This window comes from Gavia stellata, chromosome 3, assembly GCF_030936135.1.
Source record: "Gavia stellata isolate bGavSte3 chromosome 3, bGavSte3.hap2, whole genome shotgun sequence".
Lineage (NCBI taxonomy): Eukaryota > Metazoa > Chordata > Aves > Gaviiformes > Gaviidae > Gavia > Gavia stellata.
In genome coordinates this window covers 77,643,405-77,662,272 of record NC_082596.1, presented here as the reverse complement: position 1 = coordinate 77,662,272, position 18,868 = coordinate 77,643,405, and the positions used below count along the sequence as shown (strand labels likewise).

At 37.0% G+C, this 18,868-nt stretch overlaps 1 protein-coding gene across 1 annotated transcript in view; it reads left to right on the top strand.

The window, feature by feature from the left end:
- ABCA13 (ATP binding cassette subfamily A member 13) overlaps positions 1-18,868 on the top strand; it is a 203,041-nt gene that overhangs the window by 126,262 nt on the left and 57,911 nt on the right. The window contains exons 36-41 of the mRNA XM_059815467.1: positions 4,048-4,294; positions 5,236-5,325; positions 5,902-5,974; positions 7,625-7,743; positions 8,653-8,740; positions 14,249-14,357. Coding sequence (XP_059671450.1) covers positions 4,048-4,294; positions 5,236-5,325; positions 5,902-5,974; positions 7,625-7,743; positions 8,653-8,740; positions 14,249-14,357 — 726 coding nt within the window. The remainder of the gene's footprint in view (positions 1-4,047; positions 4,295-5,235; positions 5,326-5,901; positions 5,975-7,624; positions 7,744-8,652; positions 8,741-14,248; positions 14,358-18,868) is intronic.

Sequence of the window (18,868 nt, the reverse complement as noted above, 5' to 3'; positions counted from 1 at the left end):
TTTCCCTTTCTGCCCCCTGAAAGCAGCTGTCATAGTCCTCTTTCAGAGATTCAAAGGGGCAAATATTTTGAAGCATCTTTCACTCACATTTCATGCTTATAATCTATGAACAGGTCCGGAACCATGGCAAATATCTCATTCTATGCTCCTTTTCTGGCATTTCACTACTTTGATAAAGGAAATGTCTCCCACAGTATTCTGGAGAAGCTGACGGCTCGTGGCTTAGACAGGTGCACTCTTCGCTGGGTAAAAAACTGGCTGGACGGCCGAGCCCAGAGAGTTGTGGTGAATGGAGTTAAATACAGTTGGTGGCCGGTCACAAGTGGAGTCCCCCAGGGCTCAGTTTTGGGACCGCTCTTGTTTAATATATTTATTGATGATCTGGATGAGGGGATTGAGTGCACCCTCAGCAAGTTTGCGGAGGACACCAAGTTGGGTGGGAGTGTTGATCTGCTTGAGGGTAGGAAGGCTCTGCAGAGGGATCTGGACAGGCTGCATAGATGGGCCCAGGCCAATTGTGCGCAGTTCCTGCACTTCGGTCACAACAACCCCACACAACGCTACAAGCTTGGGGACGAGTGGCTGGAAAGCTCCCCCACAGAAAAGGACCTGGGGGTGTTGGTCGACAGCCGGCTGAAGATGAGCCAGCAGTGTGCCCAGGTGGCCAAGAAGGCCAACGGCATCCTGGCCTGTATCAGAAACAGTGTGGCCAGCAGAAGTAGGGAGGTGATCGTGCCCCTGTACTCAGCGCTGGTGAGGCTGCACCTCGAATCCTGTGTTCAGTTTTGGGCCCCTCACTACAAGAAGGACATTGAGGTGCTGGAGCGTGTCCAGAGAAGGGCGACGAAGCTGGTGAGGGGTCTGGAACACAAGTCTTATGAGAAGCGGCTGAGGGAGCTGGGGTTGTTCAGCCTGGAGAAGAGGAGGCTGAGGGGAGACCTTCTCGCTCTCTACAACTACCTGAAAGGAGGTTGCAGAGAGGTGGGTGTTGGTCTCTTCTCCCAAGTGACTAGCGACAGGACAAGAGGAAATGGCCTCAAGTTGCACCAGGGGAGGTTTAGACTCAATATTAGGAAAAATTTCTTTATTGGGGGAGTGCTGAAACACTGCAACAGGCTGCCCAGGGAGGTGGTGGAGTCACCCTCACTGGAGGTGTTCAAGGAACGTGTGGACGTGGCATTGTGGGACATGGTTTAGTGGGCATGGTGGTGTTGGGCTGATGGTTGGACCTGATGATCTTACAGGTCTTTCCCAACCTTAATGATTCTATGATTCTGTGAAAGATGGTATATTTTACAATTTCAGGGATGCTCAGCTGCAAACTCTTACAGGACCTGTTTTGTTCTAAAAACATTAATTCCTGAAAATCGTTCTGCTTCCAAGTGTCTCAATTTCTGTATTGAGTCAACTATTGAAAGTCTTATCATAATAATTCAAAGAGCTTAATACATTCATAAGAACTTTGCTTTAAAAAAATTATTTTTTACTAAGATTTTCTTCTCCTATTAGTCCAATTTATAGAAAAAACAGGTTCCAAGCCCAAAGTGTAACTGTTCTTGATTGGGGCACTTGAATGCTGAACCAGGATCTGAATTTTGTAGCTACTTTTTCTCTCCACAGAGATTTGAAATCCTAAATGCCATTTGTGTTAGCTGTTAAATTTGCAAGATATGGCTGTGATTAGAACTGCTTCAAGACAGAATTTCTGTTCTATGGGATTTTCTTGGGAAAAACGAGATGCCATTCAGTTGTGGAACTAAAAATATCAATACTGGAAATGTTTTTTCTCCATAAATAAAACAAAAATTAATTACTTAGGGTTAATTGGAATCTGATAGAGTCAGAGAATACTAAGGTTGGAAGAGTGGGTCAAGTGGGTCAGGTAAGAGCAGGTTACTCAGTGCCTTGTGCAGCCTGGTTTTGAGTTTTGGTTGTCACCCTCACAGTGAAATTTTTTTTTCCTGATACATTAAGTCAGAATATTGCATGTTCCAGCTGGTGCCTGTTGCTTCTTGTCCTTTCCCTGAGCAGAGACTTTGCTTCCTGGTGTCACTGGGGTCCCTGGGTGCTGCTGGAGAGCTGCTCCTGCTGTCCCCAGTGCCTGACCCACAGATGCCTCCAAACAGTGCAGATCCCCTCCAGGTGCAGGTGTGCACATGTGTGTGCATTAACAAGTACTGTTAGTCAGCATTTTCTTCATCATCGCCCCTGAGGGACAGCCCTAGTAACCAACTGTTCCTCAGTTGGACCCAGTACTGCTGCTCACAGCCTGCAGTGTGGTGCCTGACAGTCTGGCCAGCAGCTCTTGTAGTCTTCCTCCCTCCATCTGCTCTGAGGACACTGTGGGAGACCGTGTCACAGGCTTTGTTAAGTCAAAGTAAACAGCATCCACTGCTCTTCCTTCATTCACCAGACCAGTCCTGTATTCACGGTGAGCTCTCAGGTGGCATGGTTCAAACTTACCAAGTCCATGTTGTCTATTCTCAAACATTCCTATGTTTTTCATATCCTGGGAGTCGTTTTCTGGAGGGTTTGGTCTGTAACCTTCCCAGGGACTGAGGATAATTAGCTTGTATTTACCTAGATCCTCCTTTTTGCTCTTCTTGGAGTTGGATGTGATGTTTATCTTTTTCCAAAAGTCTTAGCCTTGAGAAGTCCACATGAGGACTTCTGGGTCATCATGAAGGCCTGTCTCACCTGACTTCCTCCTCTTGTGTAGGCCCAAACCCTAAAAGCTACAATCTCCCACAATGTGTCTACTTAATTATAACTTTTCATGGCAAAATACACGTAATTTTTCATATAGGAAATCATAAGTTTATAATTCACAGGCCAGTTGTTGTAGAGTACAGAATTTGAGCTGTTTTGATCAACGGCCACTCTGTCAGAAGTTCAACTTCTTCTTCTGATTGTGTTTTGCCCCTATTTGTCCCACAGCTTTCTCCGCTGTGATTAAACTTCTAGTAAACAAGAAAAAAACTGTGCTAAGTGAAGGACAGTTAATTTGAGGTTACTTGAAAGCTCCCATACAAGTAGTTGTTAAAATGTAACATGGAAATGCTGGTTAGAGTTGTCTCAATATATAGAAGGGAAGATAATAAGAGACAAATCACAAGGGATCATAAAATAAAATATCTCTTTGAGCACTACGATAAACAGGCTATTCAGTCTTGCTACAGTGCAAATACTTGCAGTAGTAAATCTACCAGACGCTGCTATGCTATAAGAAGAAAAGAGGCTTGAGTACATTCAGTCTGGCAAGGCTACGAGTAAGAGAAACTGGTAATAGCCTGCACACACCTAGAAGGCATTAGGGTCTAAAATGGAGGCAAAGTGATTGGTGTGATTCACAAGTGTCTAACAAAGAACAATAAAATTAAATTAAGGGAGAGTCTATCAGGAAAATGTCTGATTGGTGAGATGTTAATGAGCTGTGGACACACTCCCATGGGAATGAGAGGGACAGCCCATGAGCTGGGATAATGAAAACTGCATTGACTAACAAATGAGAAAATTTTATCAGTCCTATATGAGCAGAGAAATGAAGGGAATGATTTTATGCGAGAATCCACATCTCTAGCATCTACAATGCTCTATTACATACTGTGAAGATGTCTCATTGAAATCCCTGTGCAAAAGTTGCCACTGATTTCAGTTGAGGTGGATCAAGGACCTTAGTTCTATATACAGGCCGTGTTTGTCTTAGTCATTTGTCTAGGAGCAAAAGTGGCAATGCACAAGGAATGTTTGTAGCAGTGCGAGGACCATGGGAAAATAGGTATTTAGTACTCCTTCAGCGGTGTGTGTGGTGCTATAGAGATAATTTGTTAGCTGAATATTTGTTTTCCTTTATAGGAAGAGTTAATTAGTTTTACTGGAGGGAATTACACTATTCCATCCGGGAGAACATTGTAGGTTTATGTAGTTTTGTTTTTTCTAGCAAAAAGACTATTGTGTTCTATATTTGAAAATGTAGCACATGAAAGTTAAATTAGATTTTCCCTGTTTGTCAAGAAGGTTGGTTTTTTTTTTTTTTTTCTCATTCAGATATCTCATTTACGGGGGCCTCAAGTATGCGTGGAGCCCGTCTTGTTCTCACACAGATTGTTGCCCTTCTGATGAAGAGGTTTCACCACACTAGGCGAGACTGGAAAGGAAGTCTGTCAAATGTGCTGCTGCCTGTTCTCTTTGTTGCACTGGCAATGGCCTTGTTTAGTGTGAAGCCGCTGGCTATTGATTATCCTTCTCTCAAGCTGACACCAAGACTTTATGACAATGCAGAATCCTTCTTTAGGTAAAGGGCTCATCCATCATCATCAATATCCAGGGTTCTGGAACCTCTACCCTTGAGTTCTCTTATTTTAAAGACTATTTGTATTTTAGGAAGAATAATAGGTTACTTTTTACAATAGTTGTTTGTTTTGCAGATGTTTAGCACATTTTTATAGATTATTATGAGGGGGGAGATAAAATTAGAAAAGCATTGACAAAGGATTTTCTGGAGGAAAGGGCAAAGACTTTGGAGCAGTTTGAACTGGGTAATCTGTTTCTATACCAGTCATGGCCATTTATATGTAAAGGCACAAGTGTACTTAAACAAGTTTTTGCATGCTTCATTTTAACTAATTGCTTAGGTCTGAACCCATTTTCTCAAAATAATTTTCAGGTTTGAAAGTGTCACACAGTATTACCAGAGCCTGATGCTCTTCTTACTCAGCCTCCAGTTTCTATATGCTCAGCTTTGAAACCAACTGGGTTTATTTATTTATTTATAATGTACAGTATCTATAGCTCAGCTCTGAACCATTCTGTATTGAGTGCATATCACATATAGATCACTTTCTATACTGGACAAATATCCAGATATATTCATAAAAATAACATGATGCTGTTTGACTTTAGAAATGAAACATAAAAACACTTAAACCATGGTAATTGTTAGGAATGCATGTTTATAAAGAGAAAGATGGCCATGGGGAGATATTGAGATTTGTTTAGCCATAATTGTGTTGAATTTTCTTTACATGTTTATATATAGTTTTTGAATTGAGGTCATTTTGCTGTTTTGGTATGTTTCCTATGCATGGATTTTATAGTTCTTTAATTTCTTGGTAAACATGTAGGATCTTGAGCCTAAAAGTTAATAGAACTAGACATATTAACATGTTTGTGTTTCCTTTTTTTTTTTTCCCCCTCCCCCCACCCCCTTTTCCCCCTGTGGCCCACTTTGAACAGCACTGAAGATGACGACCTAGGAAACCTTTCTCAGATTCTACTGAGATATTTCTCTGATTGGGACCACACATGCACGCATTCAAAACAAGGGTAACTGTGAATAACATAACTACTTCCTTAATTGTAAAGTGTAAATATTGTAGACTCAATATTTTTTTTCTGTGTAATGTGGACTATCTTAAGCTTTTCTTGCAGCGTGAGGTTAATGACAAATCTGTTCTGATGACGGAGATGGCATCCAAGTACATACTATCAAAGGTCTGATCCAAATCTCTTAAAAGTCAGCGACAGCTTTCCAATTAATTTCAGGAGAATTTTGATCAAGTCTGGTGCCCATATGAATGAAGGTTAGACAACAATTACAGTATTTGTTAGGAAGCATTCCAGATTTCCAAATTTAGGAATGCAGAGTGTGACGACGCTTTACTTATTTTATTACTGCAAACACAAGGCATGCTGCTTTACTTATATAAATATTTTTAGTGAATCCACTTTGATACAAGTGAGTAAAATTGATATAGCTTTAGACACAGCTGCCACTGTGATAAAACGCTAAGAAGGTGTTCAAGATGCCAGATCTGCTCATTACTCTGTGGATTTCTTCTGCTAAGTAATATATTCCTTTCATTTAATGGTTGTTCCTATTGTTATGTTTATTCCTATTAGAAAAAATAATTCATGTTGGCAGATGGAATCTATGTCACCCCAGGATTCATGCAGCTGTGTGGCTGAACAAGACGTATGTAATTTTATATTTATTTATGTATGTAAAAATTATGTGTGTGCATGTTACATCTAATACCTTGACTCTTCTTTTTGAAGGGCTAGAGAAAGAGATGAGGAAATGAACCCTCAGAGCACTGCCTTTGTTATGATTGGAGAATTCCTTGTGTTTCATCTAATGTTTGGGCTATGTGTTCTGAAGTCTTCAGGGAAAGAGCTTGCACAATTTTGATGTATATATGTGTGTTTGTTTATATATGCACTAGAGATGGCTATAGATTGATCTGAAATAACAGGAATCAGAGATGGCTGAACTATTCTCATCAGATGCAACTTTGCTTAAGTATGTTATATGACTTTGCTTACAAAAAAATTTCACGTAAAACAAGGTTAAAACATAACACTTCCATAATATCTGGAAGACTACCTACTTTCAAAATGGAAGAGCAGGTGATCCTAGCTGATAGAGGCTACCAGGGTATCTATGCGTGAATGAGATGATTGAATTGTTAGAGGCTACCAGGGTATCTACGTGTGAAGGAGATTGAATTGTTGGAGTTTGGTTTTGATTTGGATTGTGTATTTGAAAATAAAACAGCTTTCAAGGAAAGAAAGGATTTTGAAAAAGATAATGAATTTCTGACCTTTTTGACTAGTGAGTTTTCCTGCTGACTTGCTCTGAAGTTGAGTAATAAACAAGAATGTGAAACTGTGTCTGAAGTGACAAGTATATTTTCCTGGATGGGTCCATTCTATCAAATAAGTTCTTTTCTTCATAAAGATATAAATATTTAGAGTAAGAGTTGCATCTGAAATATAGCAATACAGTTTTGAGAAAAGAAGAAGTACAAAACTAATTCTTTACTTTGCTGGGCAAGGAACAAATTTGCCTCTAATACTAGTGAGACCTATACTTAAAATATGAGAAGCTTAAATAAAATGTGAATGGGAACTCATACAGGGAAAGGCCCGTTAATCTTGAAAGCTCAAAGGAGAGAAGTCACTTGACAGTGGAGGCAGAACCTGTGTCTGTGAGCTATGGAAAATCAGAAGCTCTGAGAATGAATTTTAATTTGTGTAATGTTGAGATGTCAAATAAACATTAAAATTTTTCAGTTGATATGCATAATGTACTTTATAAGGCTTCCAAGATATCTGACCATAATGTCTGTCTCCTTTTGTTTGGTTATGAGAATATCCCACTGAATCATTAACAAACATCTTCCTTTATTCTTCTTTGCAGTCCATCAATAAAATTTTTAGAAGCATATTGCATTAATTAGAATTTTGTTTTCATCTCATATCCATCTGGTGCTTTTTTGTGTTTCTTTTTAGGCACAACAAGTGAATAGCCGTCTTGCCTTTTCCATTGTTGTAAACCGTTCAAAATTATATACAAGTTTTGATGTTTTCAAAACAAAAGTGACTGACAGGTTTGCAAAAGATATCAATTGTAGTTCTAATATGTAGGTGACACAATCATTTGAGATGCCTTATAAACATAAAACCATACATAATTTATTGAAAAGTTATCAAAGCTGAGAAAGGCAAATCCAGTTGAAAAGTAATGTTGTAAAATCTACATAAAAATTCAAAAATATGGCTAAATATAGTGCCACTGATTTTTAAGAGTGCTTTACTTATTATATGTGTATTTTTTTTTCAGATGTGTCCAAGTTTCAATACCTCTGCTCCCTATGTGAAGAATAAGAAAGGACATATTTTGTATAATCTTTCAGGGTTCATTGTGGAAGAATATTTAGTGAGGCCTTCCAACAAAGCAAGGTAACCTTAAAATATCTAACCTTTGTTTATCTTTTGTGGATAAAAATCAGTCCTTCCTGATCCAAAGCATAGACCTACGTCACTGAGAATATAAGGAGTAGTTGCCTTTATCTGTTGATTGTTATCAAGGCATGGAGTCAGGCTAAGGAAACATAGAACCCCCTCCATAGTCACTTCTCAGAGCTTCCTCCAGCAGTTGCACGATAATTGCCTCTAGGCATACCTTGGCTCTTCTTTCCACACAGTGAGTTATTTCGGCATCTCAGAGAAAGAAAATGTATATGCATATGCAAATCAGATGAACAATATAATTTCCATTCCTCAGACACTCAATCAAATATAGGTGGATGTGCTCCAGACAATCTTTTATTTGAACTAAAAGGGCTGGTACACACTTGGCAAGACTTCATATTCTGTGATACCAGCCACAGAGGTTATAATCTGCTGTATTTTGAGGTTTACTTATGTGCCTTTACAGCTCACCACTGCCTTTGACATAAGTGCAAATACTAGACTAAGTATGATAAAAATAGAGGTAAACATCTTAGGATGAAAGATTTGAGCTGAAATATGAATGGAGTAGGAAGAAATCAAGCTGTTTAAGATGTTTCTGAAAGTCAGGAATACCTTACTTGCTCACAAGCCCTCCTGTTGCTCCAGGATTTCAGCTTTCAGAAAGTAAAAATTCTTATCTGAGGGAATCCCTTTGCCAGAAAAGAGCAATAATGTTCACCTGATTCAAGAGTATATTGAGCTCCTCCTTTTTAAAAGAGAAGGGGTTCGTGAGGGGTGAAATTTTACTTTCAGTTGAAAAATAAAACATTAATGTAGATATTACCACTTTATCATTGCAAGAAAAGAATGCTTTGCAAGAAAGGCAGGTAACTTGTTATTATTTTCTATTACCAGATATGGTGGTTGGTCTTTTGGAGGGAGGAAAGCCTTTGAACTTCCAGATAAAAAATTGAATAACACCAAATCTAAGCCTCTGGCTAAGGTAAGGGTTGCATGTATGTGTGTGCATTTGTGTGTATGTGTTTTTTACTTATTCCAGCTCCAGACTTCACAGCACTTAGCAAATAATAAATCATTACATAAAATCCTTGCATTTAGAAATTGGGAGAAAACCCCTCTGTCTATTATAGTCCACTGCTCTGTTCATAATTCTTGAACTATTCTCCTGTGCTCTGAGAAGCAGTTTTAAATGAGTCCAATGATACATCTTTTATTGTTTTTTCCTGTGAACTTATTTCAGAGTCTAACTGAGCTCACCTTTAAAAGATTTTTTAGGTAGTCAGCCCGGCTATTCCTTTTTTTGTTGTTGTTTTCTACAAAAAGTCAATGTCAGAATTCACAAAAATTCATTGAACGTCTCAAAAATGAGTTGTTATTATTGATGCTTTTTTCATTTCTGCCAGAAATACTTTTCTTTGCTACATTTTCCTATTTCTTCCCCTGCCTTCCCCCCCTAAAAAAAAGGTGAAAATTTAGCTTCTAGGAGTAGTTACTTCTGCATAACAAATATGCTACCCTGTGTTTGTAATTGCCTTTTCAAATATTGAGTAACTTTCCATTTTTATCCCAGAGAAACAGAAGTGTGCCTTGCTGAAATTAGTCAGGTTGTGAAATCTGAATCTCTTTTTGATGGTAGATCATACTGCCTGGCAATGCTACACAGAGCCAGTGTTTTCTGTCTGGAGCTACCTCTGAAGTCAGGAAAAGAAAGATTACACTATGCACAATTTAAATAAAGAGCTTTTCCTTGAGGCCTTTTGGTATGCACTGGAAGGATACAGTACCTCCATACTGTGAAAACTTCGGATGGGACGTAGAGGCTAACAGGCAATTATCAGTACAAAGGATTTTATTTTCCTGAGGAATGCTTTGAAAAGTTCTTTTGAGATCCATTCAAATGTAGACCAGTAATGAGTAGAGGAACAGGGATCTTGAAGAATTCACTGATATTGAAGAATATCAGTGAGCGGTCTCTATTCTTGTACTGAGGCAAAACAGATTTGTTAAGAGGAAGCTGTGGACTTTCCAGATTCCAGATTAGAATAAGAAAGAAAGATGCTTCTGCCTTTAAATTATTTTATGGGGGAATAGAAACTAGATTTTATTTGCTCTTATAAAAGAAGAAGAAAAGGAACAGTGTAAATAAGCTCTATCCCCAAAATCCTTTTTGGGACAAAGTGTTAAAACAACCATGTGCTAAAACAACATACAGATATTCTCCAATCCAATATCATTTCAAGTTTAGTTTTGCAAAATCACTGCCTGTTTGCAATGCCTTTTCCATGTAGTTTTGTTAGAAATATCTCTATCTTATATACGCACGCTACCTTATACATATTTTCATTTTGGTCATTTGCTATCTCCCTTCTACCCCCAGATTTCTTATAGCTTTGAACTCCAGTTCAATCAATCCTTCATTAGGAACTTGAAGTCCTAGAGGATTGTGATAAGATGTGTTTTTCTGACTGCTCTGTTTTTGTCCTATCTATCTTTAATCATTTTAGACTCTTGTTTTGACATGCCTGCACTGCGGTTTTTGTCAGGGTCCTTTTTTTTTTAAATGTCTTTGGCATAAAGCTCCACCTGCCATTAGCACAGGGATAAATTATAGTTACATTGTTAGTGAGTAAGCTTCATGTTTCAGACCCAAAGAAAATAGTGGAGTAGATTTATAAAGGGCACTGTGTTAGCTAAAATACCTCCTGGAAGTGGCTTTCAACTGATGCAATGTCAAATTATTGCATTAACCTTTCAGTAATTAATGACCAGACTTTTACTTTGACCTTTCAGGCTTGTTCATGAGACAGTGAATGTAACATTTACATAGCCTTGTATGAAAGAAAAAGAGAAATTTGCATTTGAAGAGACTTACTGTACGATTAATTTAATTTCAGAAAATTTCTGAATCTTTATGTGTTACTCTCTTCCACTCAGAAAGTCAACAATTTTTCCAGTTCAAATTAAAAATACCTATTCAATACCTATTTTACTTTACCTAATCATACCATAATCATATGCTGTATATACCATATACATGGTATATGTATGCACACAGAGAATGCATATGTGTGCATGCACGAGAGAGGCTATATCTACCACATGAAAAATGTGGATGATTAAAACCATTGATTATTGACATTCATTGATGATCACTGCTACGTAGCAAAAACGCAGCTCCTCCTCAAATTTTTTGTGCTTTCATGACTGTACATTCTTTGGTTTCCTTTGGTAATGTGGGCAAAAAGTGTTCCATAATGATTTCATAGTTGCTGCTGTTTATAACATAATTAAATATAGGAAGAACATGCGGTAATTTTAAATAGTCCTAAAAGGCAAGTTGTACTGTTTACATGGCATTCTGAAATGTGCATTGTTCCAATCTCAAAGGTTGGGATTTGAGGCTTTACTGTACAGTAATAGTATGTGTCCAGAGGAAGTTACATCTCTCCAGTCTAATACCCCTTCTCTCTGCCTCCCCACCATGAATCTGGTCCAGCAATGCTTAGGGTTTTCTCTGCCCCTCCTCACTCTTTTTTCTTGATAGGCCATAGGTTAGTGAAAATGTCAGTCTAAAATTATTCTGGAATATTAATGGCAGGTAAAAATGGTATGGCATAATGGAAAACAGGTCTTTACAGAACTTACATCTAATGTGGTGAGGGGCTGTGTTTTTCCTTGGGAAGGAATTTTATCAACCATGGATAGAAGATAAAATAATGAAAATAAAAATTAATCATCTTAATCCATATATTTTTTCCATTACTCATCTCCTTTCTGCCCTCTGTAAATAATTACCTGTGTGGCACACAAGAAATATGAAAGATATTTCAGCTGGAACTTATATTTTTCCTTTTTAATATTTTACCTTTGCAATCAATTTAGAATAAACCACAAAACCTTAGGAAAAAAGAGCTTAAATGTATCTTCTGATGAAGTGAACAACCTCAAATGCCTCTTTTGCCAGATTATAAACAATTAAATATCCAGCTTCAATTTGGCTATTTCCTGGTGGTTTGATTCAGTTACATAATGTATCTTGAAGGAAGAATTCTAATTAATGTGTGGGATGTTGAAATGTATTGCTACAGACAATGCTCTATTGTGTTTTTTACATTATCATTTGAATATTGGTCACATTATTATATTTCTAAGGTGTTCTGTGAACACTTGAGACCTTTCCCCTGCTTCAGTTACATGAGGATGTGTCATCAGAATTTTGCTTTATTGTTTTCTTAACTGCTTTTTTTTTCTATACAATGAACACAATTGCAGTGGAGTTTCATTAAGTACATATAACTTTCCATTCAGCACAAATCTTTTTTAAAAAGACAGAATAAGAAATGGGTGTGGGGGTGTGTGAAAAAGACTGGCTACCCTTGATCACTTGTTTATGTTTCTTTGCTCTGCTTACTATTTGCACAGGGGATCCAACAGTGCAAAGATTTGCAGTTTTCCTAAGAACATTTAGGTTCTATTTCACTTCATTTCTTCAAAGAACTCTCTTGTTGACTAAAGAACAGGAGATCTAGTTTGTGTAGTAATTTGTGAGAACTGAACTGGAGGAGAACAAAGGAGTTGCATATGATTTTGCAAAGGGGGAAAGAGTTTGGGATTTGTTCTTTTCTCTTTTCTTTAAATGTGGAAACATAAGATGCTGTTGAGATTTCAAGCAGTTGTGAAGACCACTTATAGAAGAGTTGAAAATGTGAAAGCTAATGCAAGCAAGAGCAGTGGTAGACCAAAGCTGCACATTTTTTAAATAATGACTAACAGAGCTTATGGCAAAGAAGATTCAAGGGTGAGAGGCATAGGAGAAATGACAGTGGAGCTCAGAGTGGTGTTTGAAAGCATCATATGGGATAGACAGGAAGAAACTGAATGGACAATTAGAGTGTTGTAAACCTTGCCTCAACAGAGTACAATGTGGAAATCCAAACAAGTAGGTAGTCAGGAAAATAAATCAGAAGAAAATAATTATTAAGAGAATGAAATAGAACTGAAGATTAGACAATCTGCATTGAGAAACATAGAGAAGAACACAGCAGGAAAAACAGTCAAAGTCTGCAACTAGTGTCCAAGTAAGGACTGTAGCTGGATACTATAAGAAAGAAAAACCAGAATTATCTGCAAGTACATTAAAAAAAAAAAAAAAATCTGGAAATTTACACCAGTATCAAGAAGAGGCACATATATATTGAAGAGCACTAGATGAGAACAGCATCAGCGTGATGAGAAAAGAATCTTTAGGGAAGTTTCCAAGAGGTAACTGTATAGATGGTAATTTTAGGAAGGATCTAAGAAAATTGAAATCCTAGAATAAGGGTGTTAAGGCAAGAAAGACCTATATTAAAAACTGTGCACTTTGGAGTGTGATTCAGAATCCAGACACAAAGTGAGAATTGCCCAGCATCAATCTGAGACGTACAAAATGCAGATTAGCAAATAGTGGATGTCAAATAGGGAAAGGTTAAGAGTTTTTCAACTGCATAAAAAAAAAGGGGAGATGAAAGCTTGCCGTGGAGTGAGGAATGGATAGTAATCAAACGTGATTTTAAACATGTCAGTAAAACTGAAAACAAACATACATAAGCATTTGACCTAGTTTTCATTATGGGTAACGTGGGTTCAAAGGCACTATGGTTAACAGTAATGAGGCATAGAAATGAAATCCATTTCCAAAGGCCAAGCAAAACCCAAACCTCAGTATATTTGGTTTGGGACATATCAGGCTCTCAGCAATGATTCTAGTGTATGGAAGGGTGAATTTTCAGTGTATTTATCAAGTCAGGGTGATTCTGCATGATTTAAGGATGAAGTATATGTTACAGCAGAATTGCTCCCCTGTGCTCCTCAGACAGACTGACTTGACTTGTCTGCCTAAAAATTTGTCCATATTAATTTCCTCCATGCTTAACAAACCGCTGATAATTGCTAGCTGAAGATGGAGACACAGCTTTGTCCTTTATAGAATAGTTTCATACTCACCTTGTAAACAGTGCCTCCTTGAGTCTTTCTGTCCCCACTTCCTAGGATATTCTGTTCCTAGACGTTCTATGCTGTGTGTCACTTGCAGGTATTACTTAGATAAGTCCTTTTGGAATTTCAGTAATAGTCTTCTCTTCTAACACTAGTTTTATTCATGTTCTTGTATTTTCAATTAAATCGGCAGATGTTATTTTTACTTTTTTTTTCCTCTATTTGTTTGACTAAATGGATGTAAAGGAAGCAACAGTGTTCCATTAAATCAGAGAATCTCGATTTAATAATTAACATAGGTGTATAGCTCCAACAGTAGAAAACATACTGCTGCACTCTGTTGAAAGACCTGTACAAATTAACTGGTTCTGTTCTGCCTAGTTCACCATCTGTAAATAGGTGTCATAACAGGAGAATTAGATATCTTTATGCAATTCTTCAAGGTATGGGAGCTTTCAGATCAGCATTCAGATTCAACTCATTTTTGATTCACGTTTTCCATTCTCTCTTACAGGTGTGGTACAACCAAAAAGGTTTCCATTCGCTGCCATCCTACTTAAATGAACTCAATAACTTCATTCTGTGGCTGAATTTGCCTCCTAATGTAGATTGGAGACAGTATGGTAATAGTCCTTCTTTCAGTCTTTTTTCATATCTTTTGAAAAGTAGTTTTTAAATAAACTAAAATAATTTTAAGTATGAAAATTTTTCATATTATAAAGTAGGATTGCAGAGTCACACATTTCTTGAGAGGATTTGAAAGTGAAACTTTTAATTAAACGGAAGGTTTGTTTGTGTGAAGAATGTAGTACACAATAAAGTAAAATTTAAATTTACAGCTCGCTATGCCATATAGTTTCTTACAAAGGACATTCCTGTGAAATAAGTGTAAATTGGTTCGGTACCCTTGGGATGCTAGTGAAACCACTGCTAGGGCTTGCTTAAATGGGTTGATAAATGCACAACGGAGTATGAATTTATAACTTCTTTGTCACTTTACTCTATCTCCTTATGTAAATATCCAGGCTAAACCCAGAGTATCCTGTAAATTCACACTGCAACGTGACGCTCCATAGCATCCTGTTACTCAAGGAATAGGAGAGGCTGGTATATCTTACTATTGTACATAACAAAAGAGAGATTAGTATATTTGACATCTGAATTCTCTGATTCAGATATCCCTGAACTGTATAAGAACTAGTTAAAATAAAATTTTTACAAACTGACTTTTAAAAAGAATTACAACAGCCAAAGAATCAGCTGTTAACACAGGTGAACTTTTAGGATGTTGAAATCTAGTTTGAAATCTGGGCTTGATAGTTCAGGCTAACTTCTGTTCATTCCAGTTTCTTTCGTTCTTAAGGTTCTGTTAAAGAGGAATTAGTCTGGTTTAGAGAAATTTTAAAATAGCTTATGACCAATTTTTAAGAGTTCAGAGAAATTTTATAATAGCTTATGACCAATTTTTAAGAGTTTTTGAAAAGGTAGGATAGTTGTCTGTAATGGTAAAATTATATTCAGTGTTTTTATAATGAAGAAGGAAGATGAAAATCAGTGAAAAGGGGAAGTAATCCTGAGTATCTGAAAATAGAAATTCATTAAGAAAAGTTTCCAGAATGTCAATGAAAAAAGAATAATTGCTTGCTTTCAAAATGGCTGGGGTTTTATTTTTCTAAATGAATTATGAGAACAAATCAAAAGTAATGTATTTCTGCAGAAAGTTTGAATGAAATGAAATCAGGTATTTTAATGAGAATTTTTAATAGAAATCGATTTTTAATCAAGCTTCCCTGCACTTAATGAACAGTACTGATGGTAGCTTGTTTTCTGTAGCATTAGATATCCCATTCTGGAACATAAATGTTTAAGTACCCTTATTTTTGTATCTGTCATGGAGAATTGGGGATTTACCATCCAGATTACAGTCGGAGAAAGTCATAATTGTCCCAATAACTGTGGAAATGTTATATTTTATGTTGATGCATGACATATAAACACAATAAGCAAAAGAGTGCTTAATACATATTTGAAGTCCTGGACTGTCATCTATAGAAATGTGGGCTCATTACATAATCTTCTGGCAGAATATGTTGGCCAAGTCTCTGCACAAGTAGAGTTTATGAACTGGAAAGCAGTTTATTTATGTGTGTATCTATTGGAGAGGTGCAATAAAGATGGTTTGATCATGCTCTTGAGACATAATGCAGAGGGACCTGTCAGAGAGATCCTAGAAAGAGAAGTCAAGTTATCTACCTATCTATCAGTATGTATGTATATGTCTGTGTACACATACATGTATGTGTGTATGTATATGTGTGTATATATGTGTAGAGACAAATACATGTGCATATTTTATTTAAAAAAAAAAAATTAAGAGTTTTCCAATGTTCTGCTCACAGGGACAGACCTAGTAACTTTCATAGGAGATCAGTAGCAGTGGTCCCGGTTTGTGATGGGTTTTAGTGATAAGGAGCTGAGAAGGAGGCTAAATGCTTTTGTCTAACGTCTTTTCTTCAGTCAAGAGGATATAGGGAATACAGACTTAGGATTTTGTATGAGAGTTTGAAGGAAGAAGTTGTACCCAAGAATACAGAGGACATATGCTACCTTGCACTGATTTATATCCTGAGGGATTTGTATCTGTTCCAAAAACTGTGAAAAAACCTGACGATTGTTTTTCTTGTGTCAGTCCAAGTTACTGACTCTTGATCATCCTGAGTATGCAGAAGCAGGAAATGATAGTTATTTGGTGATAAAAAATACTTCCTTTTTATTATTATGTAATCTGATCTTCAAATCCTTTCTTTGCAAATGGAGAGATTTCTCTTTTTTCCCCACACATGGGATTATCAGTAAGCTTCTCTGTGAGGATGCTTGGAAAATGACAGTGTTTGCTTCTTGTAATTTTCATGTAAAGAGTGGTATGATTGTTGAAGAAAATGTGTGTGTCAGTTGAAGGTGCGTGTAAATAGGTAGAGCAACAGAAGTTAGCCAGATTGATTTACGTCAGTTTATCACAGTTAATGGATCAGCAGTTTGGGAATACTTCTTGTATGAAAATAGCTCATCTTCTGTACCATGTGCATAGCCACCTCTAGCTTCATAATCATCTAAGTCTGTGTTTCTATTGTGGAAAAAACTTAACTCAACTGTCTTACTGGAAAGGAAACCAAATACATTTTGTTTTCTAGTGGGTTATAAATTCAGTGACAGAGAATGAAAATGAACATGCTAAACAATAAAAAACAAAAAATGAGAATGACTATTCAACAGAGAAGGTAAAATGTACTGGGTTTTTGTCAAAACTCTTTAGCTCTGGCTGGTCTTCAAGCTTATGTGAATGATGTTCGTATGTTTTTAAATCTCTTTCTGAACTGCTGCATTCCTACAATTAGATAATGTAATTGTGAGCAAATAAAAAATGGAATAATGAAGAGGAATAAAAAACTAAAAGGCAACATTTTTTGCTTAAGCTTAAGATAGAAATTCTGATCAAGTAAAACTATGTTATTTTTCACACTTAATTGTATACAGTTGAATCAGAATGTGTTTATCGTGCTGGAATATAGGGGAAGGACTATTACCTATCCCTTAGGATAAGGCTATAAAAGAAAGAAGGAGTGGTAGTCATCTATAATGATGTCTGTAAAGTGCAGTGGTCAAAAAAGGTTCTTACATGATTACTCAAAGAACAGAAATGTATCAATATAGAAAGGCTTTGTGTGACGCAGCTGCCCCATCTCAGGACTTCTATTGAAGTAATTGATTTTTTGAAAAACCTTTCATTCTAGGGCTCATTGTAAGCGTTCATATAGCATCCTCATTTATTTCAGACTCAGTTCTTCAAAAGAGCTGAAGGGATCAAGAGACCCATCTTCAGCTGAGTTTTGGTGGAAAGTGACTGTATAGTTTCCTGATTGCTTTGCAAATCGTAACTTTAAACCTCTTTTCAAAGGAACCTGTGAAATGCCATTTAGTAGGAACTTTCTTAACCATGTCTAGTTATTGGGGGGGAAAGTAAAATATAAATCGTTAATGAGGGTGCTGCCTGTGAAATTCTCCATAAAATGTAAGCTGTAATTTTCAGTAAATTGTAATGTCTCATTTTATACAAACAGAAATCTCGTCATAAATTTTAAATGCTCACAAAGAAGAGCTTGTAAAAAGCATATATATATATATATATATGCTACCTCCATTTTTGTTATACGTACTATTTTATTTTATTCTAATCTGAAATAAAATGTCTGGAATAAAGAAACCTAGACTGGTCTTCTATTCAAGTCTGCAACAATTATGACATTTAGAATTAGTGGCATGGATCCAAACTGATCTATGTACTCAAGATTCAGCATGCTACGTGACAGGAAAAGATAGTTCACAAAGGGGTGCCAAGAGACAGGCTCAGACACACCCAAAACGTGGTGCAGAACTGTGAAACGTACCTAAGGACAGCTCTGATTAGCCTATGGTGATGGCATACAAGCTTGAAGACCCTTGAGATTTTTTCCTCTAGATCTCTCTACCCTATAATGAAAAAGTACTGCTCGGTTCATATCACTGTCCTCATTCTTAAGTGCAAACCCACAGATTTTGTAACATGTGATTATGTGGAAAGTTGCACAGGATGGACAGGGCTACCAGTGCCTCATGTTCTTTATAACCTACAGGAAGGAAACATTTCAAGTCTCTAAGACTATGCCACATTGCATGTGGCTTTTTTTTCTGATAGATGGTCAGGTGGTTTAGATTTGAAATAGAAGATCTAGAGCACTTTCTCTTGAAGGTACGGTTTGCAGACTGTTAATAAGATTTTGGTAGGGGGAAAGGTGTCTTAAGTTGTGCGGCTCCTGAATGGCAACAGGGCAGGATTCTACAACCAAGATGCTGTTCATTTCAAGCATCCGTAATGTGGATGCATTTTCCTTTTTCCTGCAAACTGTCCTATCCAGAATGGAAAAGGATAGTATTTTATTCTAGAGAATGTCATAATGCTTATAACATTTTATAAAGAATTTATTTCATCAGGTTAGGGATGCCTTTTTAACATATTAGAATCTAAAATTAGTTTAATTAAGACAAGTGTAAGGAAAGGAATAGGATTGTTCAGCCTGGAAGTGAGAATACTAAGAGG